Below are 25,574 nucleotides of genomic sequence, written 5' to 3' on the forward strand. Positions count from 1 at the left end.
CACAACCCCTCCTTCAGGGAGACCATTTCAGAGGGGCTGGGTTGCCATGTCCTGACTCCACTGGCAGCTCCCTTTGCCCTTCTATACCAAGCAATGCATACCTTAAATGAACCCCACTAAGGGGCTTGTGCTTTCTGGGCACATTTTGATTTTTAAGCACAATAAAATAGACTTGGCATTTTGATTGCATTATTAAAGATCTGTTTCCAAATAGCTGAAGAGGGAGAAAGAAACATGCTTCTCCTTCCCATCTAATCAGGCTGAAGTTTCCATGTGCCAGCCTCAATCTGTGTTAAATTGCTCACGCTATCCACCTGAGAGATCAGACTTGGGTGCATAATGGAAGTTAATTCCGAAAATGATTACTCAGATAATTAAGTACTACGGCTATAGCAGTGGGTGATTCTGGCTGTTGGAGCCCCCTCTCAGGTGCTTCACATCCTCCTCCTTCCACCTCCCCTCCTGCTGGTCAGTGTTTGGCCTGGGGCAGGTCCCTTCTCTGCAGCCCCTGCAGAGGCCACGGGTCCCCTCCAAGCACCAGAGCTGCTGAGCACAGTGCAGAGACGGGCTCTTTATCACATTATGAACCACACAGACAGGAAGGGCCAAATTTAATAAAGGCATCCAGGTGCCTCATCTATCCTGGAGTGCAAAATTCCATGAAAAAGAGTGGGTGGTTTGGAGGTGGAATTTGAACTACACCACTTCAGAATCCTTGCAAGGTAGACAGCATTCCCACCGAGTCAGGTGTGGGCTCCTCCACAGCCAAAGGAAGGCAACTACAGTCCACAGGACTGATTGCTCTGCTCTGGTATCAGTGAAAAGTGGATGATTAGCTCAAATACATGCACTTGAGCTTCAGCAAAATCAGCCCAGAGAACAGAAGCAGCCCCTGCTAACCTCAGAGGCACCACAGACCATGGGAGGGACCCAGTGCAGCCCTCACCTAGGTCTGAAGCAATGCCAAAACATGAGCTGTGGAATACCAGCACTGGAATGACAGGACATCTGCCCTCTATTACCACCACCTCCACTTCCTCTGGCCACAGCTTCTTCCACTTCCTTTGAGAAGAGTTGTCCTTAATATTGACAACAGCACCATAAACCTTTACTCTGACAGATGAAATTTTCCAAACAGCATGGAGATTCCAAACAGCAAGATTCAAACAGTTTAAACTGGCAGGGGGAGGGAAAAAGTATCTTGTATTTCCACTCCCCCAGATCTCATCAAGTGTTTGTGTCCTTTCTATTGCAAAGCCTTTAAAACACAACTTGCCCTCCCATTCTTCCCCCAAAAAACATCAGTTCTGATCCTATGGAAACCACACAGCAGCACCTCTTTGGTCTCCAGTTATTTTCTTAAGTGCAACTGGTCACAAGGGCCACCAGGCACTTTAGGTTACAGAAACTATCCACAGACCCTGTAAGAGCAGCTAAAGGACCTCAAGGTACTTCTTTCCACACAGCTATGGCATAACACAACCCATCTGCCTATGGCCACAGGAGCACAGGCAAAGCCCCCAGTGGACCAGTGCTTCCAAAGCCACATGACAAAACCTATTAGCTCAATGCAATCCAAAAAAGCAGACAAAAGGAGGATCATCTTTTCTTCTGGACATGCTACAAAAGCAGATCACATGCCCTCACCATTTTCTTTCTGGAGCTGTAGCGAAATATCAAAGGATAATTCAAAACATATTTGGCTACACTTGAGGTAGGAGAGCACAGGGCAGTATCTCCAACAGGCCATAGAAACTCAACCCTTATTAACTCTCTGTTCTTTTTTACCTCCCCTGCATCTAAGAGCTCCTGGAGCAGGTCCAGCATCATTGCATCAGCAGTACTGCCAGGACCCATTCCACATGCTGAGCAGTTTCTGATGGAAAAAAGCATTTCCTGACATCTGTTCTGAATTCACTGTTCTCCTCCCCCACTCCATTTCCCCCCATGCTCCTTCTCCAGCTCCCCCTCCACTGTCACCTGCCCAGCTGACCAGGGCTCCCCAGTGCAAGCTGAGGATCTCTGTGGAGCACTGATGGCACACACCTCTTCCAGCCCTGTCCATCCCCTACTACCTTCCCTATCTGCTGTTGACACAGGATTTTGCTCTTTGGCACTGAGCTGTCTCACCCTAACCCAGCAGATCATTTGTGCCTGCACCTTCTTTCTCATGCCCAGGTCTTTCCTACTAGAACCACATATTGGAGCATTGGCTAAATGAAAAGGAGCATTGTAGGACTTGAACCCAGGACCAGGCTCGTTGTTCTCTTCTCACTCCCATTTGAAATGGAGATATTGCAATGCTGATAATTCCAAGGATTGCTGGGGAATGATTTCCACAGTTATTTGACTCCCATTGGAAGTTTCCCTTCATGCTCTGCCTCACCCTGGATTACCTGAACAGCTGCACAGTCCTGTTAAAAACTTTCTGCATCAAATATACTCGAAGGATAATACTGCTTAGACATAAAGCAAACTCTGTCAACTTTTGCACATACAAACAGGGATGCAGGATTTTAAGGAACCACGAGTCATCATCATCTTGATACTTCCTCCCACAATGCAGAATTTTAAACAATCTGCATTATCTCAGTGCAGCCCCCAAGGTTTTGTTTTTGGCATTATATGACAGACACCACCATATACACCAAGCATGTAGTAGATTTTATTAAGCATAACTTTGGTTCTAAGTATTCCACCCTCATTCTCGTAATACCTTTAGTTAAAAACAATTATACAAGAGCAAATACAAAAAATATTAAATTATGAAAACAAATCCATTAAGGCTCCCTTTTTATATTTATATATATTTATATATGTACACTCAAACAAGTGCAGATATTAACAGAATGTTAAAGCCACAAAAATGCTAAAAAATTTACTACTCTACTATCAAAAGCAAGAGTTTTTAAAAAAGTACAAAGTGGTAAGTGAGCAATTTTCAGATTACAGAAGTATTTTCTGGATTGCTTCAAAACCCAGATAGCTGAAGAGCAGAGCAGGAATTGCTTACGCTCACTGCCAAGCAGTTTCTTACTTGAGTAGCTGCACAGGACACTTGTGGTGTGACTAACTGGCCACCCACTGAAGGGTTGCCCAATCCTGACTTCAAATACAAGCTTTTGCCTGTCAAAACTGATATGAAGGTGGCTGGGGTTCCTAGACTAAAGGATTAGCAGGATTCAAAGATGTTCTAACACACACGTTGATGTTCTGTTCACACAGAGTTAATTCCAATGAAAAACAAAAAACAACTTCATGCTGTATGTACAAGGGAGTTTTCTGGCCTCCTGTGTTTCAGAAAGAGAAACTCTACCCTGAATCACAAGCTAACCTGGGGAGAAAGCAGCCTGCCTTTAGCCTTAAAGGCCCAACCCAACATACCCACTGAAGCCAAAAAGGGGTTCTTTGTCCCCCCACCACTCCCAGTGCCACTGATTTCACTTCACTGTGCATGTGTGGTAGGATTGCCATGATCACCAAGGGGAAATGGCTAACAGTAAATGGTTTGCTCAAGCCAGAGGAAGGTTTCCTCACTCACTCCTAGACTTTTCCAGACTGAGCAGAAGGTTAATGTGGAGCTGAAGCCAAGAGGCAGGATGTTTGGTAGGCTGGGAACAGCGCTAGGATGAAGCATGAGCAGGACGTGGAAGGCTCAGACAGTGCTGTCTCAACAACATGAAATAAAATCAGTGCAAGTGTTGGAATGATGCATTGCCAGAGAAGATCCTCTCCTGCCAGGAGAAGGGAAGGAGAGAGGGAAGATCCTGCAGCATTCAGGGTGTTCCTTTGTTGAGACAATACATGGAAGAGTCTTACATTTGGCCTTTGTCTTTTGTATGTCCATCATCAGAACATTCTGTTAGACCATCTTCACATTTAATCTTCTAGACATGAGTCACACTGCAAGTCTAAATCAATGGCAATATGCTTATCACAATTCAATTTAACCTCAATCTGATTATGTCCTCACAAAAAATGCCGGTATCTTAACAAATTAAAGTTTGTATCTAGGAAACATTTCTAATTGTGAGTGTTTTGTCCCAAGTGCTAATCTGAAATTGTATTTAAAATGTCCAATACTTACAGGAAAGGAAAAAGGAACTATCAAAACCAAACCAACAACCCTCCACCACACCTTTACAATACAAACATGCCACTGCTGATATTAATAAAAAGCGTTCTCAAACAGTTATGTCCAATGTAATTACAAAGTAGAAAATATTGTGTTTAGCATCCTAAGGCAAAGGCTAGGGATTAGATCCTCAGCAGGTATGTATGAACAGTTTCAGTGAGAGCCAAGACTATTCCGACCAAGGAAGATGAGGATTTCTCCCCAGATTGTGAAGATTTATCTGCACCTAGCCACACCAGGTGAGAATCCGATCCTATAATCCCACATGAGCAATTTTTTCCCCACTCCTCATCCCAGGCTTTCCTGGGTAACTAGTAGTCATAAGCATGAAGGATCAGATTCTGTCATCCCTGTGCAAGCTGAGCAGTATTTTACGTAATGGCAAGTCACCGGGGCAAATTGTGGAAAGGCAGAAGATGACAGAATTGGACCCAAAGTCTCAGTGGTAACACACTTCCCTTCTTCCTTGAGGCTGAATGAAGGATGGGATAAGATGAATTTCATGTTATGCCTCACTTTAGGGCAAAAAAATCCATTTCAGTAGATTCCCAGCAACTGGTTTGGTCTGGTTCAAACACTTCTCTACTGCAGAAACTGCAACAAGTGTCTGCAAGCAGAGAGTAGGAACTGATGGCAGATGAGTTCCAGCAAATGAGTTCAAACACTACCGAGTGATGTGCTACCACTGTACTCTGCTAAGCGTGTCCTTGGAGGAGAAAGGCCACAACACCAAAGTAAGCAGGATTTCAAAACATGGAAAGTAGAAGACAGATCATTTTGCGTTGAGAGGTAAATTCACAGGTAGCACTTCACAGGCCTGTACACAACAGTGTAAGTTTACAGACAGATAAATCAGCCTCTGGAGTCTCCCCATGAAAGGATCATCATATTTTTGCTCTTTCATTGCCCAAATTCTACATGCCAAACAGCAAGAAATGGGCTTTAAGGCTGCTTAACTTTTCACTGCTGCTGAATTTTAAGCATTCTCATCTTGCCCACACCTACCTATCCTAGTGGGGATGGGCACACCTCATATCCTCCTAGATTTAATAAAAAATTCCAACTAAACACAAATTATTGTGGGATATACACAAGCTGTAGGTCTAGATGGAGGAAATCCACCTGCACAGCGAAGCTTGATATCACAGGAGGATTTTTGTTCTGTTTTAAAGCAAAATATAATCTGTGTATCTCCACTAAACAAGGATCACAAGAGTTAAAGCAGTGCAACACTGAAGGAGTTTCTCTAGTATCCCTGGTTAAAATCTCTGAGAAAGCATGTCAGCCTAGTCCATGACACTGAACTGACAAAGACACTCCTTATCCATTGATCTCAGGACTGTATTTGGCAAGTCGATCTGTTTATGATACTGTCTTTTTAATCCACACATCCCAGGAATTAAAAATCTCATCTTCAGTAAGTGTCAGCTGGATGGTGTTATTTTCCATCTCGAGGGGCAAATGTGAGACAACTTGCAAAAGCCTCTCTGCAGGAAAGCTGGAAGTCTAAGCAGGCGCTGGCTCTAGGAGTCTGGTGCTTCTGTTGCTTCCTGGACCGTCCTCCTCAAGTTGCCCTTGACTTTGACAAATTCAGGTGCATTTTCCTGCTCTTCCTGTATCTTCTGCTTCTCCAGTTCCAGCTAAAAAGGTAATCACATGTTAAAAAAAAAAAGTATAGAAAACACGTAATTGAAATACAAGACAAAAAAACTAAAGTTTTCAATAACTGGCCGTGCCAAACTCTTTAAATTGCTTCCTTTCTTTGTCTCATGGAAAAGATAAAATTGCCTTTCTTAGGGAGTATCTGTTCTCATAAACAATAAATCTTTTCAAATCCTTGGCTCTAGCTTGTTCCAGATGTCCACCTTCGCCAGACAGACAAAAAATCTGCAAGCCCAATACAAGAACAAGACTGAGAATTTTTTAAGAAATTCTTGGACATCTTCATTAAAGAAACAACAGTAATTCCCTTCTCTGGCTTTACAACAGAACAAGGAAGAACGTGCCTCGTGGGAGAACACGTGAACAGCTACTACTGAGCACACTTGCAGAACTGATTTCTGAATGTTTACGTATGAAGCTCTGCATCTAACTTGAGCCTCTTGAAGAGTATCTGGTTTGTCTATCACAAAAAGCAAAAAAAAACCCCAAAAATCTTAGTTGGCCCTTAGCCATTCATTTTTGAGAGCCCATTCACTGACTTTTTTAACCAAGTTGGAGCTCCTGCCCATGCAGACACTTGAAATTTCCATGTGACGAATGGAAATGCTCTGTGTGGCAAGGCCATGCAGTGCCCATCCAGCACAGGCTCACACATGGCACAGAATATGGATTGCTTAGCCATCCTCAGGGAAGGCAGAAGAGTTGGCAGAAAGGGAGAAAAACCCTTTAGAAAACGAACAAAAGTGTCTGAAAGGAGTTGTTTTTGTATTTCCTTTTTAAACAGACCAAGGTCTCCCTGATTAATGGGGAACACGTACAGCTCACCTAAATAATCTCTCCTCTGTCTCTGGTTCACCGACAAGGGACATGCCTTTCTATAAATCACAACAAAGTCCCTCTCCATGACTCATGTTGTCAATGAATGCTGTTCCTATGATGTTTACAAAGTCACAGCACTGTTTGCAATGGGCTTTTCCTCTTCTAACAGAATTTTCTAGCCTACATAATCAGTGTTGGATGGCTCAGTTTCAAATCAAATCTTCCCATAAGCTGAACCATTCAAAGCTGGGCCCTCAAGAGAGAAAAGAAATATGACAGGATGATACACTTAAAAGTACAATAGCTTTTTCCAAAAATATTTCTAAACCTAATTAAAACAAAAAACCACCAACCTATAAATAAAAGCCTAAAACCTATAATGATTGGATTACATGTAATTTTTATCAGTAATTATTTGGCTTAATTGATTTTTTTTCGAGAAACACAGGAGGTACTGTTTTAAAGCCTTTATTTATAGCATTAATTTTATTTAAAAAAAAATGCATTGCTTGATGCACAGTGACTTCTCCGATGAGCTCTTTCACTGTAGAGACATTTCCTCTCAGGCACACAAAGTGCTTCCAGAGGCACAGAGATATCTGACTGGCCCTGTGCCTGGCAAAAAGCTTCACCACAAGGAACTCCAACTCCACATGATATCCATGCACAAGGTCTGAGGACTTTTTCTTTCACTTGAAAACACCAATGGACATATTTTAAGACTACAAAAGATCTTCTTAAAGTCATCTGGTTTCTTCCATAAGCCAGGAGAACCAATTGTTTTAAATTCATTAAGCGTAATTTTGATGTACTACAACCTGACAGCCATTCTTAGTGGCTCATAGACTACAAAAATTGACTAAATCAATACAGTTTCAATGGTTAAATAGCATCAGTGCTCCACACACATTCCTGATGGCTGGTGCAGGCCCCATATGCAGTTCCTATACAGTAAGTGACAACAGGTCATTAAAGAGTGTGATTTCACTTATCCTAAGAGATTTCTGAATTTAACTAGGGGAAATATGCCAAAAATTGTCTGCTGCTTCTTTTCTGTCTACAAAGGGAGCCTCAAGTGAGTAGCTCAGATGCAGATGTGTAAATGTCTGTTATTCCTCATCTTACCTGCTCCAGTTTCTGTTGCCGTTTCAGTAGCTCTATTTCCAGGTCTGACTTCTTCTTTTGTGCTTCCTCTTCTTTTTGTTGTTTAATAACTTGATCTCGTTTCCTTTTCTCCATCACCTTCTGTAGCTCTGGTTTGTTCTGAGGTGCAAGACCCCTTCAAATTACATAGGGTGAAGAAAAAAAGAGATCAGTTTCAATCAGCAGGAATTCACACAGAATTGCAGGCAGCTTTACTAAAATCAAGTAGTTGCCTATTTAGATACATTGGAACGTAAATAAATAATCAAAAGGAAAAAACATGCAGATATTTGCCTGATTTCTCAGTAACCTAAGCTAGAATTTAAGCCATATAATCACTAAAGATATTTCCCTTTAATGTGCATGCTAGTATTTCTCCTGTATACTTCATTAACTTTCATCTTTAGTCTTCACTGTATTCTCTTGATTCCAAAGAATGGACTGAAAAACCTGTCACAGATCAAGACACTATCAGAGCTAGAAACAAATTTTACACAAGAAGAATTTGTTTGCTGCCCGGTATCTCAGAGGGACTGTGTTCAGACAGTCCTGTGCAGGCTATTCTGCCCATACAAGTCTGCATGGACAAAACTAAAAAGTGATCTGTCACACTGCTCCTGGAAATCATGGCTTCTCTCCTTTCCTTGAAAATATGACAGCTTTATCCACGCCTGGCTGTGAAGCTATTTCCAGTGAGAGCTCCCAGACGACACTAAACATCACAAAGAGCCTAAGACAACAAAAATTCAGAATAAAAAAAGTTGCCATCACCTTGGAGACCAGACAAAGCCTGGAGGATTCTCCCTCTGACAAGCCTTTAGGTGCTACATGAACTGAATGTTTTGAGCCTGTTCAGCACATATTGCTTTCCAAGCCAGTTACTCCGGAATGAGAAAGCTCATTCCTTGGGAAGATGCATGACGTTATTTATACAGGCACACACATGGATACTCACTCCTACTTATTTTTGTGACTTCAGCTATTTCTTTTATCTCTGTAACGCTGTGATGGTTTCAAAATTTGTTATAAGATTCAAAGCTCTCCCTGTTATTCAGGTATTAGCGTCACTTAAGGCAGTAGAGCAGAAGGATCTGAAATTTCTCTTTGTTACTGTTGTCTTTCCTGTGAAGACGATTATATGAAAGCATCCAGCGTTAAGTTTAACATCAACCATTTTTTATTTCAACTTTAAGGAATTTAATAATCTGAATAAGCTTCCAGAAAGCATATTTTTACCCTTCCTACTTGCTATACATCTGTGTTTGCCTAATTATTCATTAATATGCATATCTGACAGCATGTCCAATAAAACATTAAAATGCCATTTTATGGTGGTATCTAGGAATGACTCCATATATTATGCAACACTCTATCCCTGTACGTACCCTGACAGCAAAATCAAATATTTAGCAACACCAAATGCTGTTCCCTATTTCTCATAGTAGATCTCATGGTCTGAGTGCAACAGAAGCTACAAGACTGTATTCATATTTTATGTTTCATGCTATTTTAATTATATTTCAGCACATAAAACTGAAGTCAGGCAGGAAAAGCTGGAGTCATTTTTTACTACTACTACTATTACTACTACTGAATTGGTAAGAACAGTCAGTGGAAGCTTCCACGCTGGCAATCAGTATCAGAACAGCCACAAACCAGAGAGCAGCTGCTAAGTAACATTAGTGTTGCTGCTTTTCTCACTGGGGTTACACCATAACAAAGCAGAGGCACAGACTGGTTCAGATGTGCTGTAACAAAGGGAACCTGCAGAAGCTAAGAGTAAATACAACCCCTCGGTCCAATCAGGTGGGGGTGGCAGATCTAAAACAGAGCTATAAAGTCAATCCTGTTTCCACTCTCATGTAAAAAGAACAAGCAACAAACTGGTGGATAACGGATTAACTGGGGTCTTGTATCACCTCCTGGTGACTGTTCTGGTTAAATTACAAATCCTAAGGCTTTGATATAGAGGAAGCAAAGTGTGTTACAACACAAGTGCAAGTTGATAGGGTTAAAACCTCTGGAAAGGATAGCACCAATATTCTGCAGAGCTGAGGCTGACTCCTAATAAGTGAAAACCATTTAAGTGGCCAGTGCCTTGAGGTAGCACCACCTGAATCCCTTTTCTTTTTTTTCCTCCTTCTCCCCAGAACAACTACCCTTTCTGCAAGTAAATAACTGTACCAGTTCTAGACCTGACAGACACTGCCCACATTGGGCATGCAGAATGACTGGACCAGCACTAATATCTTCCAACATCCATTTCTGGCTCTTCAGAGCTGATGGGTCCTAAGAGTGAAGCTGCTGATGTCTACACTGAGTCTTTGCAACAAAATAAGCAGCATGTTAAGCAGACTTCTGTAAGAGCACTGAAAGTCCTCCACACATTTGAGTGTTTGCTGTAACAAAGCAGAACAGAGCCCAATATCTACATTACTGAAAAGCCTCCTATCAGAGCTAGTACAGTGACACAAAGCACAGTAGACTAATCCTCCTCTAAAATATATCAATTTTTCTGCTGGTGAAAATCCTCAAAGTATCTATTTTTGCACCAATAAATAAGAATCTAAAATTAACAGCTGCAGCTAATCAAAATTACAGTAAGAGAAGAGAGGGTATTGAGATCTGCACAACTTTTCTATGTAATAGGATAGTTTCCAAAAAGAAAAGAACTCCATACTCTTTAAAAGTACTTTATGCTTTCATAAACTTAAAAGGAAAAAAAAATAGTCTTAATTTATTGCAGCCTCCACATCCTCTAGATTAAGATCATCAGGAAACTTCAACTATTTTTCTTTCAATGACTATAAACTTCTCGGTGCCAGGAACTGACTTTGATGTTTAATCCCATTAACGAAAAATAGGACAAACACCTATTTAGGCCAGTTTCTTATAATTCAGTTGGAATTCTGTAAAATATCTCTCCTTCTTCATCACTAAAGAAATGCTATATTGTATATGCAATTCATTTAGAATTATGTCTCTAAGCCCAGCATTTGTGAGGATTTTGCTATTACAAAGACCCCTTCTCGCCTCAAAATGCTACAATGCCAAAGGATTAAAAAAAGAAAAGAGAGAGAAAAACTGCCATAATGTAACTCTTCCTGCCAAACAGACAAATCTAGTCGTGCTGGAGTAGCCAAATTCATAGCTTTTTACTCTTCTTTATCAAGATCCTGGGTCTCAAAAACTCGGAATGGCTGATACCACCAGTTTTCTGCTCAAATCCACTCTGAAATACTGTTCTTCCACTTCAATTTTATAGATCCCCACACCCTGCCTTTGAAAAGTCCATTTTGGGTTTCTTCAATGCACTGAATCACCAATTGGTTTAAACAAAGGAACATCATCAGGCTTCGTGCCTTTTCCTCCACCAGGTGGTCTGGTGGCTATTTTCCTAATGTGTTTTCTAAATGACTTCTCTGTTGCTGAAGAGATTTAATAACAAAACTTCAGCTATTTCTGGACCAGGTGCTTGTGTCTCTGAAGTTGATGAAATGAAGACATGGTTGTTTACATCTCTAAAAGCAATATATAGAGCAACAGCTGTGCATCCCATCCCAGAGAGGAGCAGGCAGCATTTGCAAAACATACAAAGGAACACTTGTGCAGCAGCAGAGCAGGCACCAGACTATCACACTGCATTGTGAGACACATCAAATAAGTAGGGAACAGTTTCACATTAAATAAATGACATGATTTCCCTGAGTTAAAAGTGGCCTCATAAACTCAGTGCACTGCGAAGGGTAAAAGCTCACAGATTTTATCATCCTGCTGTTAACAGCAAGATTTTATCTAATACTTGACAACATTAAGAATACAAGACAAATTACAGTGCCCAGGTAACTCATATGAAACGTAATAGAGGAGAACTGAACTGCTTCCTCTCAAAACTGACCCTCTGAGTATTTACAAAAACAAAATGAGAAGCCTTCTAAGGCAAGCTTTTGCACTGAAATTCAAACAGAAATAAATGCCACACTTAAGAATCAGAGTTCTTTCAATGTACAAGTTCTGAATCAACAAAGAGTGCCTGCTGGGTTTTGGGAACAACGTCATTTTGATGAAACTAAAACTCAAGCTGTGTGTTTGCAGTGGGAGGGTGGCACAAGTGATTTTTAGACTCTTACCTTTTCTGATTCATGAGCAGCTCTCTATGGAGATCTTGGTGATTTCGGGATGACTTCACAGGATTAATTAATTTCTGAGGTCTAATTAATTCAGGATTGTCATCATCTATGTAGTCTGGTTCAGCCATAATCTTTCTTGGAATGGGAAATGGATCTTTGGGTTCAGGGTCCTTGTTCACAGTATCTGTAAAAGAGGAAAAACTGTAGTGACTCTAGATTGAAAGGCCTTTTAAAGATGTCCTAAACCACAAAGGCAGCATATTACAATGGCAACAGTCCTGCTTTTGCTGGATTGGTTTTGTCTGTAGAAAGTAAAGGCTCTCAGAGCGAACATCAGTAGCATGTTTTTAAATAGGCAGCAATTTTGTAACAACGGCATCTCCAACAGCCTTCATCCAGTGACTTGGATACAGGAGTTTCCCCCGTTTTGAGAAGAACTTCACAGATAATTTAGTTTAAGTGTGTGAAGACCCTTATTGATTTTAATAAGCCTATACAGATGAAACATTTTTGGGTCAGTAGTATTGAGACCCTAAAGACATTTAAAATACCGACTATATTAAACACTGTGAATGAGCATCAAAAGCTGAGTCTCAGTTTTTGTTGTCAGTGTCACATCAGCTGTGGGGAAAACACCTCTGTGGACAAGCAAGCCCTGAACTGTATCGAGCAAAAGCTTCCATGTGGAAATTGCCAGATCTGCAGTAGATGTGATGGGGAACTGATTTCTGAGTGGAAAAGTAGAAGAGAAAAAAAAGTTAGGTGAGGTTGTTCCTTAAAGGCCGTATTCCACCCAGTGAAAATCCACAGAAATCCACTGACCTGAAGGCAGTGAATTCATGATTTATTTAATTTGGAAAAGTGGCACTTTCCTATCCTGCTATAGAAAACTTATCTACACATCTAATCACAACATTTTGAACCAACAGCTGACAAGTAAACAATGGCTTTCAAATAATTCATATGTGAATTATTCATATTATTCACACCCCTTTCCATGAAAAAGCACCCATCACAAGATGACCAGCATCCAAAACAAAGCACATTCAGGGAAATTCCGTCTCTCTTCACTGTTGTGAGAACCTGCACACAGAATTTGCAGTTGTCTGTTTGACAAAATGCTGGCCTCTCAAACAGACCCCCCAAAATAATCTCACAGCACATGGGTTTAGGGAGATGAATCAATGGGACATGAAAGAAAAGGCGAGAGGCTCCCATTCTCCTGACTGGCAGAATAGCTGACTGCTGCACACTGTACTCACGGGGCTACGGGACAAATCAGAGAATCACTGTGCTGGATTTGCTGTGCTGTTTCCTGTAAAAGCTGAATATGTGCTTTAATTCTGATGCCACTGTTACCAGCCCTTCCCTCCCTTTCTCATCCCATGGGCTACAAAACCTATGTTCAGCCACAGTTTAATCCCTGAACTATTTTCTTTCAGTAGGAATCTCATACTGTTGCTCAGGTCTGATCAAATCCACTAGATACGGCAGAAAGATTGTCACTTAATACTTCAGTAGATTAAAGCTGAACAGTACCACCATCACTGCAGCTGCTTTCACACGAGGAAGCAAAACAACATGGAAGTTTTCAGCATTTGCAAGAAGGATACTCTGGATTTCAATATGTCCAGTGGACCTGGCAAAGACCTTTCAGCCTCTCTTTTAGAATGGATGATGTGAACTGTGTTTTAGTGGTGCTACACCTCACACACCAAACTTGCGTCAAGCAAGTTCAATGAGAAACAGCTCAGCGGTGTGAGCTGCTCTCAGGGTGGCACCTTCATCAGTTCTTCAAGGCAAGTTCATATGGAGAATTTTTGAATTCTGTGGGCGTGTCAGCTCTTACAGGGACCTCTGAAACTACTATAAAAATTGTCTACAGTTCGAAACTATGGAAATATATTGCTGTACATGGCAGAAACCTCTTACTGACACTGATCATGCAGTAAGAATACTTCTGTCACTGCTTCAGAGTCCTCCTTGCTTCCATCAAGCAACCAGCTATCACCACACATGTTAAATATACAGGATCACTGGAAAACAGGTCAGAAGAAGCTTGGAAGACTTCTAATTCAGCCTCCTCCTGAGAGCAGGAACAGCCACGAGATCAGAGCAGGTTGCTCAGGACATTTCCCATTAAGACTCTGAAGATCCCCAAGGCTGCACGGCCTCTGTGGGTGGCTCCTTTCTCCTTTCTCCATGGGGTGTTTCTTCCTTACACCTGCATGAACCTCCTGTTTCAACTCCAGCCTGTTGCCTCATGCTCCAGCCACGCACTCTGGTGAAGGGTCTGGGTCAATCTCCTTGGAAAGCATCTCCCAGACAGGGGGCTGCTGTTTGGTCCTGCCAAACCTCTGCTCTGGGCTGAGTCAGCCCAGGTCCCTCAGCCTCCATCACAGCCCATCTTGGGGGGCCTTGGCTAAACTCACATCTCAGATCCCTCACTGTTCCATAGCATGCCATAAAAAACCCAAAAACAACCTCCCCAAACCCCTCAACACACACCTTCATGCTGTTAATGAAACATTTGTGGAGATCTATTCTTTTTAGCACAGACAGTTCTGCAATTCTTTTCTTACATAAGGACATAACATTTTATTCTTCCTCAGTGTTCACATCAGGCTTATTACAACTAAAATAACTCAAATATTACCTACCCAACCTCCACCCAAAATAAACCTTCTCTGTAAATATTTGCTTTGCTTTACTCCTCTATCAGTTGTGTTGCACTGATTCAGGCCTGTGAGTCTTCTAGAAGCCCTTTGTCATCAACAGCTCTCTGTTAAAGTAAATCCAAAAATAACCTGCTGCTTCTTAAAGATAATTCTTGTTTGCTTAGGTGGAGACGAAAAACACAGAAATAATCTACAACTGCCATGAACAATGTACAATTTTCTTGACACAAGCCCCTGAAAAGCAATTTGATTCAATCATTTCTCAAGGTGTGGTGCTGTATTTTGTAGCACATCGATTTGGTTTGAGCAAGGCCTTAAAGTGAAGTTTATTTATTCTTCTTTCTTCTGTCCCATCACTATTTTTAAAACATGTATTCAACTCAGAGGTCAGGAATTGTGGTTTCCTACTGTAACATGAACTCGACTAGCAGCAAACATGAATGAATAAAAACTCCCCTGGGAAGAAAAGAGTCTTTCCACGTATGATTAAGCTGCAAATGACTTCAACTAGAATTTCCAAACAGAGCCAGCGACACAGGGCGCCCAGTTCCCACTCAGTGAATTCTCTCACACCCTCTGCAAACCTCAGCCTGGCTGGTGGCCACTGAGACAGTCCTGCCCAGTCACTGTGTTAACATTATATGCAAACAAACAATTAGGATAAGGTGATCTCTACCCACACCCTGTCAAAGCTAACATTTACAAAAGCACAGGCAAGTGTCACATAAAAAGGAAACTGAGGCACAAAGGATTTACCACACAAAGGGCAGACAGGAACAGAGCAGTCTGTCCCCAGAGTTTCATTCTGAGGTTCAGGCTCACACCATTAAACCAGTCAAGCTCAATGACAGAATCCCTTAAAAGTCCTTAAACAAGTTTAATCAATGTTCAAGCTATAACAATTAAAACATTATTAATTCCATGAGTCTCTAGTGCTCATCACCACAAAAGTCACAGCCCATAAAGCTGCTTTCAGATCATCACTAGGTGCTACAGTGGGACATTAATAATCCAAATAATCACTTAGCAGGAATATGCTGCCTGAAGAGCATCCGAGAGGCTCCTTTTAACCATCTGCTGTTACATGATCGACTGAGAATGCACAACCCATTGCTGTGTTTCCTCGCTACCTTGCTCCAAATAAAGGAGATTTGGATTCAGGGGATGTTTTAGCTGAGCTTGGCTCAAAGTTTAATACACCCACAAATTTGGCAGGTGCTTTCCCAGTGCATTTGCTGAATTAGCTGTTGCTGCACAAGCAACACAAAAGCATTTATCTACCTTGTCCTGCCTCAGTAACTCACATGGTCTTTGTCCACAACTTCTTCAGTATACGTGGATTTTGATCCACAGAGAGAAAGAATAAACTGGGGATCCTACACAGAAGAGGAATTTTAACTCCTCAAACAACTACAAAGCAATTTCAACATCCTGCTAGACAAAGAAAATACTTCTGTAGAAAAATTATTCCAAGTATGCTTCCAGACGGAAGTTTAATGTTTCCAGACAAAAAGATGCTCTTGGAGTAATCAAGAAGTACCTCAGCCTTGAAGGGCCAAGACCAACTGGTCACATACTTGGAACTCTCTCATTTGATGTCCTTGGAGCACAAGTAAATTAAGGGAAAACAGCAAAGACCCTTCAAAAGCTGGTCCTGCTGAAGAGATACAACCAAACCAGAGCATGCCAGAAGCATGACTCACAACTGGGGGAATGTGTCCAGCAGATACCTTTGCTTCCAATGTTATTTATTTTTTATTCTATCTACAGAGGGGTTTTTCTACAGCAAAAGTCCCTTAATGGTAGTAACACTGGAAACACATGTACAAAGAGAACTACAGACAGACACCAGTGTTTTTAACAGATATTTCAACAATGCCAGGTTAAGGATTCAGCAGCTGCCAGAGTTTTTGGTACAACAGGGCTCCCACGGCTCCCACAGGAGAAAGAAATTCACAAAAAAACCCCACAAACCCCTTTCATGTTTATATGGTATTCAGGGAATTGCATTTATTTTCTATCTGATATTCTTCATACCAGAAATCACCAGCTACATATGGAATCTGAATATAAAAATTCCTGTGAGACACCATATATTTATATTATTACACATATATATGGCATTTTCACCCTTCAAATGATTCCCACAATTATTTCCAGCTGTGAAAGCAGAGGTAGAGGCCCCTTAAAAAGCAGATAAATAAGTGCCTAAAAATACCAATGGACATGAAAATAATAGACTATACTAGATCCAAAAGTTACATTAAGACTAAATTCACGTGATTTCCTTTTCACCTTAATAAATTCTTAAACTAATATCTTCCACAGGAGCACTAGCTCAAACACTGAATACCTCCTGAAGATTTTGTTCTCAAAAAAGCTTCAACATCTGTTCTGAGATGTACTGTAAACCATCAAACACTTTAAGATTTACATTTTTACCTTTTTAAACTACCGCACAGTTTGCTACAAGTAAGCCAAAAGCATTCTTTGGGGGGGAAAAAAAAAATCTTATTTTACTCTCCCCCTTCCAATTTCAAGAGGAATTGAAACAAAAATTCTTCAGCATGTCTGTGCTCAGATTGTTACACGACCAAGCACCGCCTGGAACCATCCACCTTGGGTAGAAAGCAAAAGAGCTGCTTAAATACAGAGTGTGCTTTGCAGGCACCACCTCAGCACTGTTTGCACATGAAAGCTCACACCGCTATCGTCTTTATCTGTATGCTCTCAGTGCAGTAAGAGGCACTCGACTAGAGAGATTTACTTGATTAATCCTTGATTATAGATATCATTAATAACTTCCCACAGTTCACCCTTTAATTCAAAGTACGAGTTCCTGAAAACAGAATACCAAATATTCTTCCCAGCCACAATGCTCCGAGCCAGACACCAACAAAGGAATTTACTCACACTGTCCTTTGTGGCTGAAAGGGAGGATGGAGTTTGGGCCATGGCAAAACACAGCTAGACTGCCTGTGGAGGGACAGGGGAGGACCAGAGAGGTCCTGGTGGCTGCAATTCCTCCCAGCCTCTCATTCTTTGTTCAAAAAGGCTGCCACTTCCCTGCGACAAGAGCTTTGCTTCTAGATCTGAAGTGTAGTGTCTTCACCTGCCTCAAAATCAAACACGCTCAGGGCAGCGTTTACCTGGGATTGCCCATTGAGTACTATCTTGCCACCCGGTTACTTACTACATTACTGTTCTTCAAAATTAACATCATGGGCCTTTTAAACCCTGGCAGGCATCTGGCTTTTGTTTATGGCTCCACAGATAAAAGAGAAGAGCATCTTAGAAACTATTATACGTTCCTGCAAGGCCAATCTCGCTGCTTCTTGTCGTGCACTTCGAAGTCTCACATCACATCCCATCCCAAGGCTGACAAAGTTTTGTCCATCCCTTGCCAGGACAGTTTAACGCACAGCACCCCCCTGACACTAGGTATCACGTCTTCATTAGTTCCACGACTGCCAAAAGACTGACAGACAGAGAATTCTCTCAGGAACAAGGGCTCACTTGATCTAGGAAGTCCAGAGCAATCTCAGTGATGTCAAGGATATGGGAAGAAGCAGAGCTTGCTGGCTCCTGAAGCTGTTCCTGTTGTCACTTTAGACGATATTAAAATGACCTAACCCACTCAAAATCTGAAGGAAATCCAGTTAACACTCATTTTCTTTCCTTAAGTACTGCTGAGAGTAACATCAACAAAGCACAGATAAAACGTCCACTAAATGAGAAACCAGAAGAAAGAGGGTAATTTTAAAGATGTTTGCATTGGCACTGACACCTAAAGGAAGGCAGAGTGCAAGATCTGGGGCAGTGATCCACACTGTTACAATCCAAATGCAAAGAGCTGCTCCTGGCTCCCATTCAATTTCAACAGCACCAGGCAGTCTCTGTTCCAGGGCTTTAAAATTCAGTCAAGTCTTGGGTGAGGACGGAACAGCCTTGACCCCCAGAGAGGCAAAGGCCTGGAGAGCAATGCTGGTGAGGACAGAACGGCTCCCTCCTCTTGGTCTATGGTTTATTCGGAAAAGAGATGCAAGAAGACACAAACAGCCTTAAGGACGGCCTCACGCCTTCCACTAAAAACCCTAGGAACCCAAATGAGAGGAATTTGTATTAATCCTACAGAAATTCTCCTCAGGTTGCAAGATCTGCAAGGGAGTCCTCTGCCACAGGCTTCAAACCAGCTGAAAGGATCAGCTCTAAACAGTTGCATTTCTTCTCTTGCGCTGTTGAAATGCTGAAGAGGTGTCAATGCAGATGTTTAATGAGAGGCAGAAGACAGAAAGAAAGTGCCTCTCCCCTCCTGCAGCAAGAAGAGGTCTGCAAGAAGGTGCTTTAAGAGAGAGGAAAAGATGGAGACCTTCTGAAAGGTCCCCTTTTGCTCAGACACAGGCAAAACTCAGATTTTCAACTTTCACTGCAACAAACTACTTAGCATCTAATTTTTAATACAGGCAGTAGGAAGGACAGAAGGACACAGGATGAAGAGCAGCACACTGAGCAGCACTCATCTTCCCTAAATCCTGGTCTGTGACCCACCCACTGTAACACCACGGTTCCAGTCTGGGACTAACAGCAGATAGACAACTGATGTAAGAGGCACAATGTGTGTTCCCTTAAATTCCCTACATATTTCTTAAGGACTTTTTATGCCCTATACTCTTTTTGCTCAGGATCCTGTGATCATCTAAATCCCAAGACAGGGCTGAGGGTGTGGAAAGCCATTCTGATGGCAAAGAGAAGACCCAGTATTTTGGACACCTCTCATCCAAAAGGCCCTGAGTGACTATTGTGCTTTTGCCCTGCAGAACAGCAGTATGTCGTGCACACCCCACTGTCCTCTCATCTATATTCCTTTGAGAGGAATAAATCATGACTGGCAAAGGCACACAACTGAATATAACTTTCACCAAAACACTACACAGGTAGTTATAACAGTGCAGTAACATGATTTTCAGGAGATGATAACTGAAATTATGCCTCTTAGGAAAGGCACTCAGCAGCACAGTTTGCAACTAGATTAATCCCCAAAGGTAACAAGCAATTTATTTATACATGGGTCAACAGTGATTCATATGCAATTCTGAAATGATGCATTTTTTAAGAGATTTTAAAAGCAGAAAAGCAGATAAGATCAGTTTATGCTCCCTGCAGCTACAGTGCACCATCAGTATTGTAGACCCATTAGTGTGGGCCACTAAACTAAAAATCAGGGCAAGCTGGGTTGAACAAATTTTGCTACATTGAAACATGGGATGCAGCATGCAAACTGAGCCTTGATTTAAAATCAGAAGTCCAAATAGTGAGGGGAGAGTTTTTTCAGGGCTTCGCCGAAGCAAATGTTAAGAACTATCAAACAGTGGCACCCAGTGGTAAAGGACTTCCTGCAAATAGGAACACGACAGAAAAACGGGAGGGAGAAGGGGGAAGACTGACCCAAATCCATGTTTATATACAAAACTGCTGAACTGAAAGAGCAAACATACTAAATCCCCCACAATTTTAATGGGAACTCACTCCCAAGTCATTCTATTTCTGCAAAGATCAGCATTAGAGAATAGTGATTCTTCAAATATAGAAGGCTTAACATTAAACAGGTATTTCTGAGGGAGAGAGGGAAATCCAGAGCAACCACCAGCCCCTTATCAATTGGGAGTCTACAAACATTTCAAGCATTTGACTTAAGATAACTAAAAGGAGACTGGTGAAGCTTGAATGCTCTTAAAATCTAGTTCACAGGACTTTAGAATGATTCCTCCAGGGAAGAGAGAAACATGTTAATAGTGGCTGTTTTTCCACTTATTCTGTATTTTCTTCACATGATCTAGAGAGAAAGATTAGAAACTAATGTCTGTCCCAGTGAGGCCAAACAATGTCCAGGACCAAAGGGTGTAGATCATTCTCCTGGAACAGGAATCTTCTTCTGGAAGCTGTGATGATAGTGAGGATGATGATGATGGAGGGTCCTAGCAACTATCCAACCAGGCAGAAGTTTGTATCAGATACAAGCCAAAAAGGTTAAAATTACCTTTGATATATGTGAAAAAAATTGGAGCAAGAGAAGAGGCAGGTTACTTAGCAACCTGTAAACATGACAAACAACAGCAAACAAACTGCGCAGTGAACAAAGTTTTCTTTGTTAAAAAGAAATCAGGAAGTTAAAAAGCAAATGGAAAAGGAATATCTGTAAATGGGAGAACATGCCCTGTACCGAGGCTGTTCTAACAGCTCTGCTCATTTGATTTTCAAGAAGTGAAGATTAATATCAGCCTAATAATCGTATAAGCACCAAGTCTGACAATACTTTGAGAAATTTTTATTACTGGGTATTGATGCTAGAAAACAAATTCCTTAAGGAGTCCACTTTTAAAGTAAGGGGAATAAAGCCACCGATTTAGTAAAAGATTTGTGTTCAGCTGCATGGAGAGACCAAATTACAGGATCATAATTATCCCTTCTGGTTCTACAAATTTAAAATCTATGAGTGCAATTAATAAGTGTTTGCAAGGGGGTCAGAAGATTAAAAACTCTGCATTAATCAGGTAGTTATGCATTCAGTAGCTACAGCATCAAAAATGAGACCAAGCAAGCAAAGTATTTCTCCTGCTGCCTCAGTTACTCCAGCGCTGTAAATCCCCAAGTCCTGCCAAAGGAGCACAGCGGGGATGCTGAAGCAGATTTTGCTCCGTGCCACGTGCTGCTCCTTAGGGCACAGCAGCATCCTGCCTGCAGTCAGGGCACAGCACGATCTGCTGAGCTGTCACAGCTGCCCTCCCCTCTGGGGCTTTCTGAATGACAACTTAAAAGGAATTCTAACCACCCATTAAAGAAGGCCATTTGCAACAAGTTTAAATACACTGACATAATGAGAACCACACAATCCACTGCAGTTTGGCAGCTTCCTAAACAGACTCATAGGTAGTTATGTAAAAGTTAAGTACTTCTTCAGACCGGGCAGATATGTATCAATTACCTGCCAACTCAACAACTCAAATTCTTTTCATTTTCTAGGAAGAAACCCTTTTCCTAGGAGGAAAAGAAAAGAGAAAAAAAAAAAAAAAAAAAAAAATCAACACTAGCAAAGATTGCTTTTTTTCCTTCCAAATTGCTCAGAGCAAGAATCCAGCCTCTGTTTTGATTTCTTAACACAGGGAGATTTCCTAGAAACAGACAAAAGGAAACAAAAAGAAATAATTTCCTTAAACCATTGCTACTCCAAACTAACACACTCCCAGCTTAATCACAGGAAAGAAATAAAACCTTCACTTCAAGGAGTTAGTCTTGGCTCAGGCACCTACATCCACATTCCAGCCTGCAGCGTGTCCACAAAGAGACACCCTTCCTTGCCCAGACCTGTTTTATCCACTCTCAGCTGGCACAGACAAATTTTAGTATGAGGCTCTACACTGCAACTCCGTAGAAAAAGAAACCACTACAAAGGAAGGAAAACAAGACCTGAAGGAAAAAGCAAAAATGAGGACACCAGTAAAACTGATCACCAATCTTCCAAAAGCGAGGTAGACTAAGACATTTTTTTTTAAAGGCCTTTCCACACACTACTCATGACCTTAACCAAAAGCACGATGATTTAATGGTTTAAAAGGATTGAGTGGGTGTAGGAATGTATGGCAGCCGGCACAAGCCTCCTGGAAACTACAAGTGGGCTTAGGACAGCCAAGCCTAATACATAGGACTGTTAAAGTGCAACAGTGATCAATAGGCGTCCTGCAAAGAACACAGCGTGCCACAGGGCATGTAGAGGAGGAACATCATCTGCTCACTGACGGGAAGAAGGAGAGGTCTGAAAACCAGAAACTTACAGAAAATAAAAATGGAGAAAAACGTTGACACTCGGTCGCATCTGTCAAAGCTGGTGACTTTTCACTGCTGCTCTTGATGAGCAGCTACTAGCAGCAGCTTCTCCTGCAAGCTCATAAATCAGGGAGCTGTGGCACCAGGGCAGGGCTGAGTATCAGCCAGAAGGCTGCACATGAAAGGGCAGCAGAGCAGCCTCGCTGCTCAGGCGGATGGGCGTTGTTCTCTAAAGAAACAAGCCTCCATCTCCACAGGATTGATGTGTTACTCCCACAACTGAGTTGCCTCTGGCTTCTCAAGACTCTCTAGAATGGAGAACCCAGAATGTCAATACCTAAAACAAAAGCAGTCACACAAGCATAGCACAAATACAAGGGAGATTTTGGCATATCCTTTGGCAGAACACTTCCTTGTGTATGGTAACATGGGACTGTTTCTAGGATATTTTCTGTCAACTTTTTCTCTTTTTTTGTCTTTTTAGAAAGACTTGGAAAGATTCAGGAAGGGAGAAACAGACCACCCCTCCCTAATCCCTCCAGAAAGGAACTGTTTTAACAAATTCCAAGCAGTTAGCAAAGAAGAGTAAGAAACCAGAAGGATGACCCCAATGCCTCAACAAAGGGATTGTTTGTTGAGCTTGTGAACTGGTGGCAGGAAAGGAATTTCCTGCAATTGTTACCTTTCTGCTTGAGAGACCACCTGGAGGAAAGTCTTAGGCTGTCCTTCCTCAGCAGCACTTGTGAAGAGGGTGAGCTAGAGTTTGTAGAACCCCCCACTCTGCTCCTGACGTCCTTCTCCAGAGTTTTAGAGGGTGGCTCACTTGCTTTATGTCCTACAGAAGTGGAACTGAACTGGACCTGAACTTGAAATGCAAGAACTCTGAAGTATGTAATCTGAACAAGAAAAAAACTGTTGGTAGTCCTAAGAGGTACTACAATGATTTCGATCAAATGGTTGAAACAAACCACCTTCATCCAAAAAAGTCACACACTAGTTTACACTGGTCTCATAAAGGAAAATTAAACATGCATACTCTTGCTGCTTCATGCTCAAAGAAAAACCTTAAAGAAGCCAAAACCCAAAGGGCTGCAAAATAAGACTTCAGTAGAGGCAAGAAAGGGACTGAAAGTTTTTATCATAACATGCCTACAGCTGAAGAACAAAAGTAGTGTGAGATCACAGCTTGGCTCCTGCAGTCAAGGTACACAAAAACAGCACACAGAGCTTCCAGTAAGTGAGCGCCATTTGTCATTCACAGACAGGCAGCCACATCTCTGAAAGAGGCTGCTGCCAGCCCCAAAAGAAGAGGGCTTGAAAAAAGCCTCCTCAGAAGCCTTGGAGCCCTCTTATTAACATCATTTCACAGGTGACTCAGCTTACTTTACAACAGGGAGGCTGAAAAGCTGTCCTCTAGCTGGGTTTTACAGCAGCAGCTTAATTAATAGGATGAATACCTATTGATAGGCAATCATAACCTCCACTGCCAGCTGCATCTCTTCATGCCTGAAGCCAGACTTGCTCTTTGTTCTGCTGATGAAAACACAACTTGGGGAGCTCTGAGCACCTGCTAGGCCTGCAGCCAAAGAGAGGAAAATTTCAGGCAAACAAACTTTCTATGTTGGCAAAAAACTGCATGTTCAAGGCTCCTTTAAAATGTCACTATGCTGTGTCCTCAGCAGGATATCATCTCACTGTCTCAGACACTTGTAGAAGGAAGGAAGAAACGGCAAGAGGTGTTTCTGTCATCGTTTTCCTGATCTTCAATAACTAAATGGGCTATTAAAACAAACAAACAAACCACAGAAAAATTGCAATTAAAATTCTAAGGAGCCCATATGGCCTTCAAGACTTTTAAAAAAGCACTCCCCTGTTTTCCAAGCAGAAGCATTCCAACAAATGGTCACAGGTGAACAGTCAGCACTCCAGAGGACACATTGTGCCCTGTCACATCACACTGTCTGTCATTCTTCCTATCACTAAATTAATTACTAGTTTTCTCTGTGACTGCCTAACCTACAAAGATGTTATAGACTTACTAGAAGACCTTTCTTTATGACTAAGGGTGAAAGGTGAATTGATATTTATGTAGGCATCTCATGCATTGCTAATTCTTGGGGCCGCACCTCACTGCAAGGAAAGGTGATCTGCAAATGTGAGCAGTTTCTTAAAAAAAAAAAAAGGAGGTGGAAGCCCCTTTACTGTAAAATCTTAGGACCTGTTACTAGTCCCATAAACCTGAGTAAAGCAGACCAAACTGCAACGACATTTTCAAACATTTTAACTCAAGTTGCTCAAGCTCCTACATTCACCACAGTTGTCTATCATCTTACAACACAATCACTTTCTCAACCTGCTTGCTTAACAAGCAGTTGAGAACTTGAGACTGCAAAGCAGAACATCTGCTCGTTTTTTAATTAGACAATCATATTTTGCCACGATTCACTGAGGAATTTTATTTTATAACTTAAAAAAAATACTGAACGAGGGGAATTCATCAAAATTTGAAGTAGCACTGTTAATTATAATGGGCTTGGTCACATCAGAGGTTCGCTCAGTCAGTAGGAAAGCTGCCCCACAATTACAGTGAGGAACTGAGCCATGACAGAAGAGAGAGGCTCTATTCTCAGCTCTACCAAAAAACTGGATTTGTGATGCTGAGCAAATTGCTGTGCCTTAAATTACTCTGGAACAAGCTGCGGTTGTCAGCGCAGGACATGTTGGATACCAAATGCAGAGAGAGCAAGACAGGCTTCTTTGGATGAGCAAATCAATAAGAAACATCATAAATTACAACAACACTATGCTTTGTTCTATTATAGGAAGCATTTTGTCAGACATTTTGGAGCCATTTCATGTTAGCCACTTTTTTTTTTTCGGACGGAACAAATACTTGCTTTAGAATAAAAATACAAAATCCAAGCAGGTAATTTGCTGAAAGAAGATTAGAAAATTAAACTGATGATGTTAAAATAAAGTACAAAGTTATGGATTAAGAGATACACAGGATAAAATTTAGAAAGATGTTAGAGTTAACACAGAGGCTGTGAACTTCTTGGTGCTGCAAAACAAACGCCAGGGATTTAGAAGTCTCATGCCTAAAGGACTGACGCTATTTTCACTCCAAGCCTATTTTTATGAATTTCTTCCTTCCCAAGTTGTTACCAAAGTCCCCAGTGATTTTTT

The 25,574-nt window shown here is 41.5% G+C and overlaps 1 protein-coding gene across 14 annotated transcripts in view; it reads right to left on the minus strand.

Annotated features, from left to right (window-relative positions):
- Positions 1-2,780: 2,780 nt before the first annotated feature.
- The window catches only part of FAM107B (family with sequence similarity 107 member B), a 119,151-nt gene continuing 96,357 nt past the window's right edge, over positions 2,781-25,574 (minus strand). For 12 of the 14 annotated variants that reach the window (XM_040063149.2, XM_040063160.2, XM_040063161.2 and 9 more), the window contains 3 exons: positions 11,890-12,073; positions 7,742-7,895; positions 2,781-5,775 (listed from right to left, as the gene is read on the minus strand). In XM_040063149.2, the coding sequence (XP_039919083.2) occupies positions 5,659-5,775; positions 7,742-7,895; positions 11,890-12,073 (455 nt within the window). In that variant the 3' untranslated portion in view covers positions 2,781-5,658. Of the gene's footprint in view, positions 5,776-7,741; positions 7,896-11,889; positions 12,074-22,396; positions 22,478-23,070; positions 23,621-25,574 lie in introns of those variants that run through there. The other 2 variants (XM_040063150.2, XM_040063163.2) reach the window with 2 other exon arrangements.

The sequence above is a fragment of the Hirundo rustica genome, chromosome 4 (assembly GCF_015227805.2).
Source record: "Hirundo rustica isolate bHirRus1 chromosome 4, bHirRus1.pri.v3, whole genome shotgun sequence".
NCBI classification, from domain to species: Eukaryota; Metazoa; Chordata; class Aves; order Passeriformes; family Hirundinidae; genus Hirundo; species Hirundo rustica.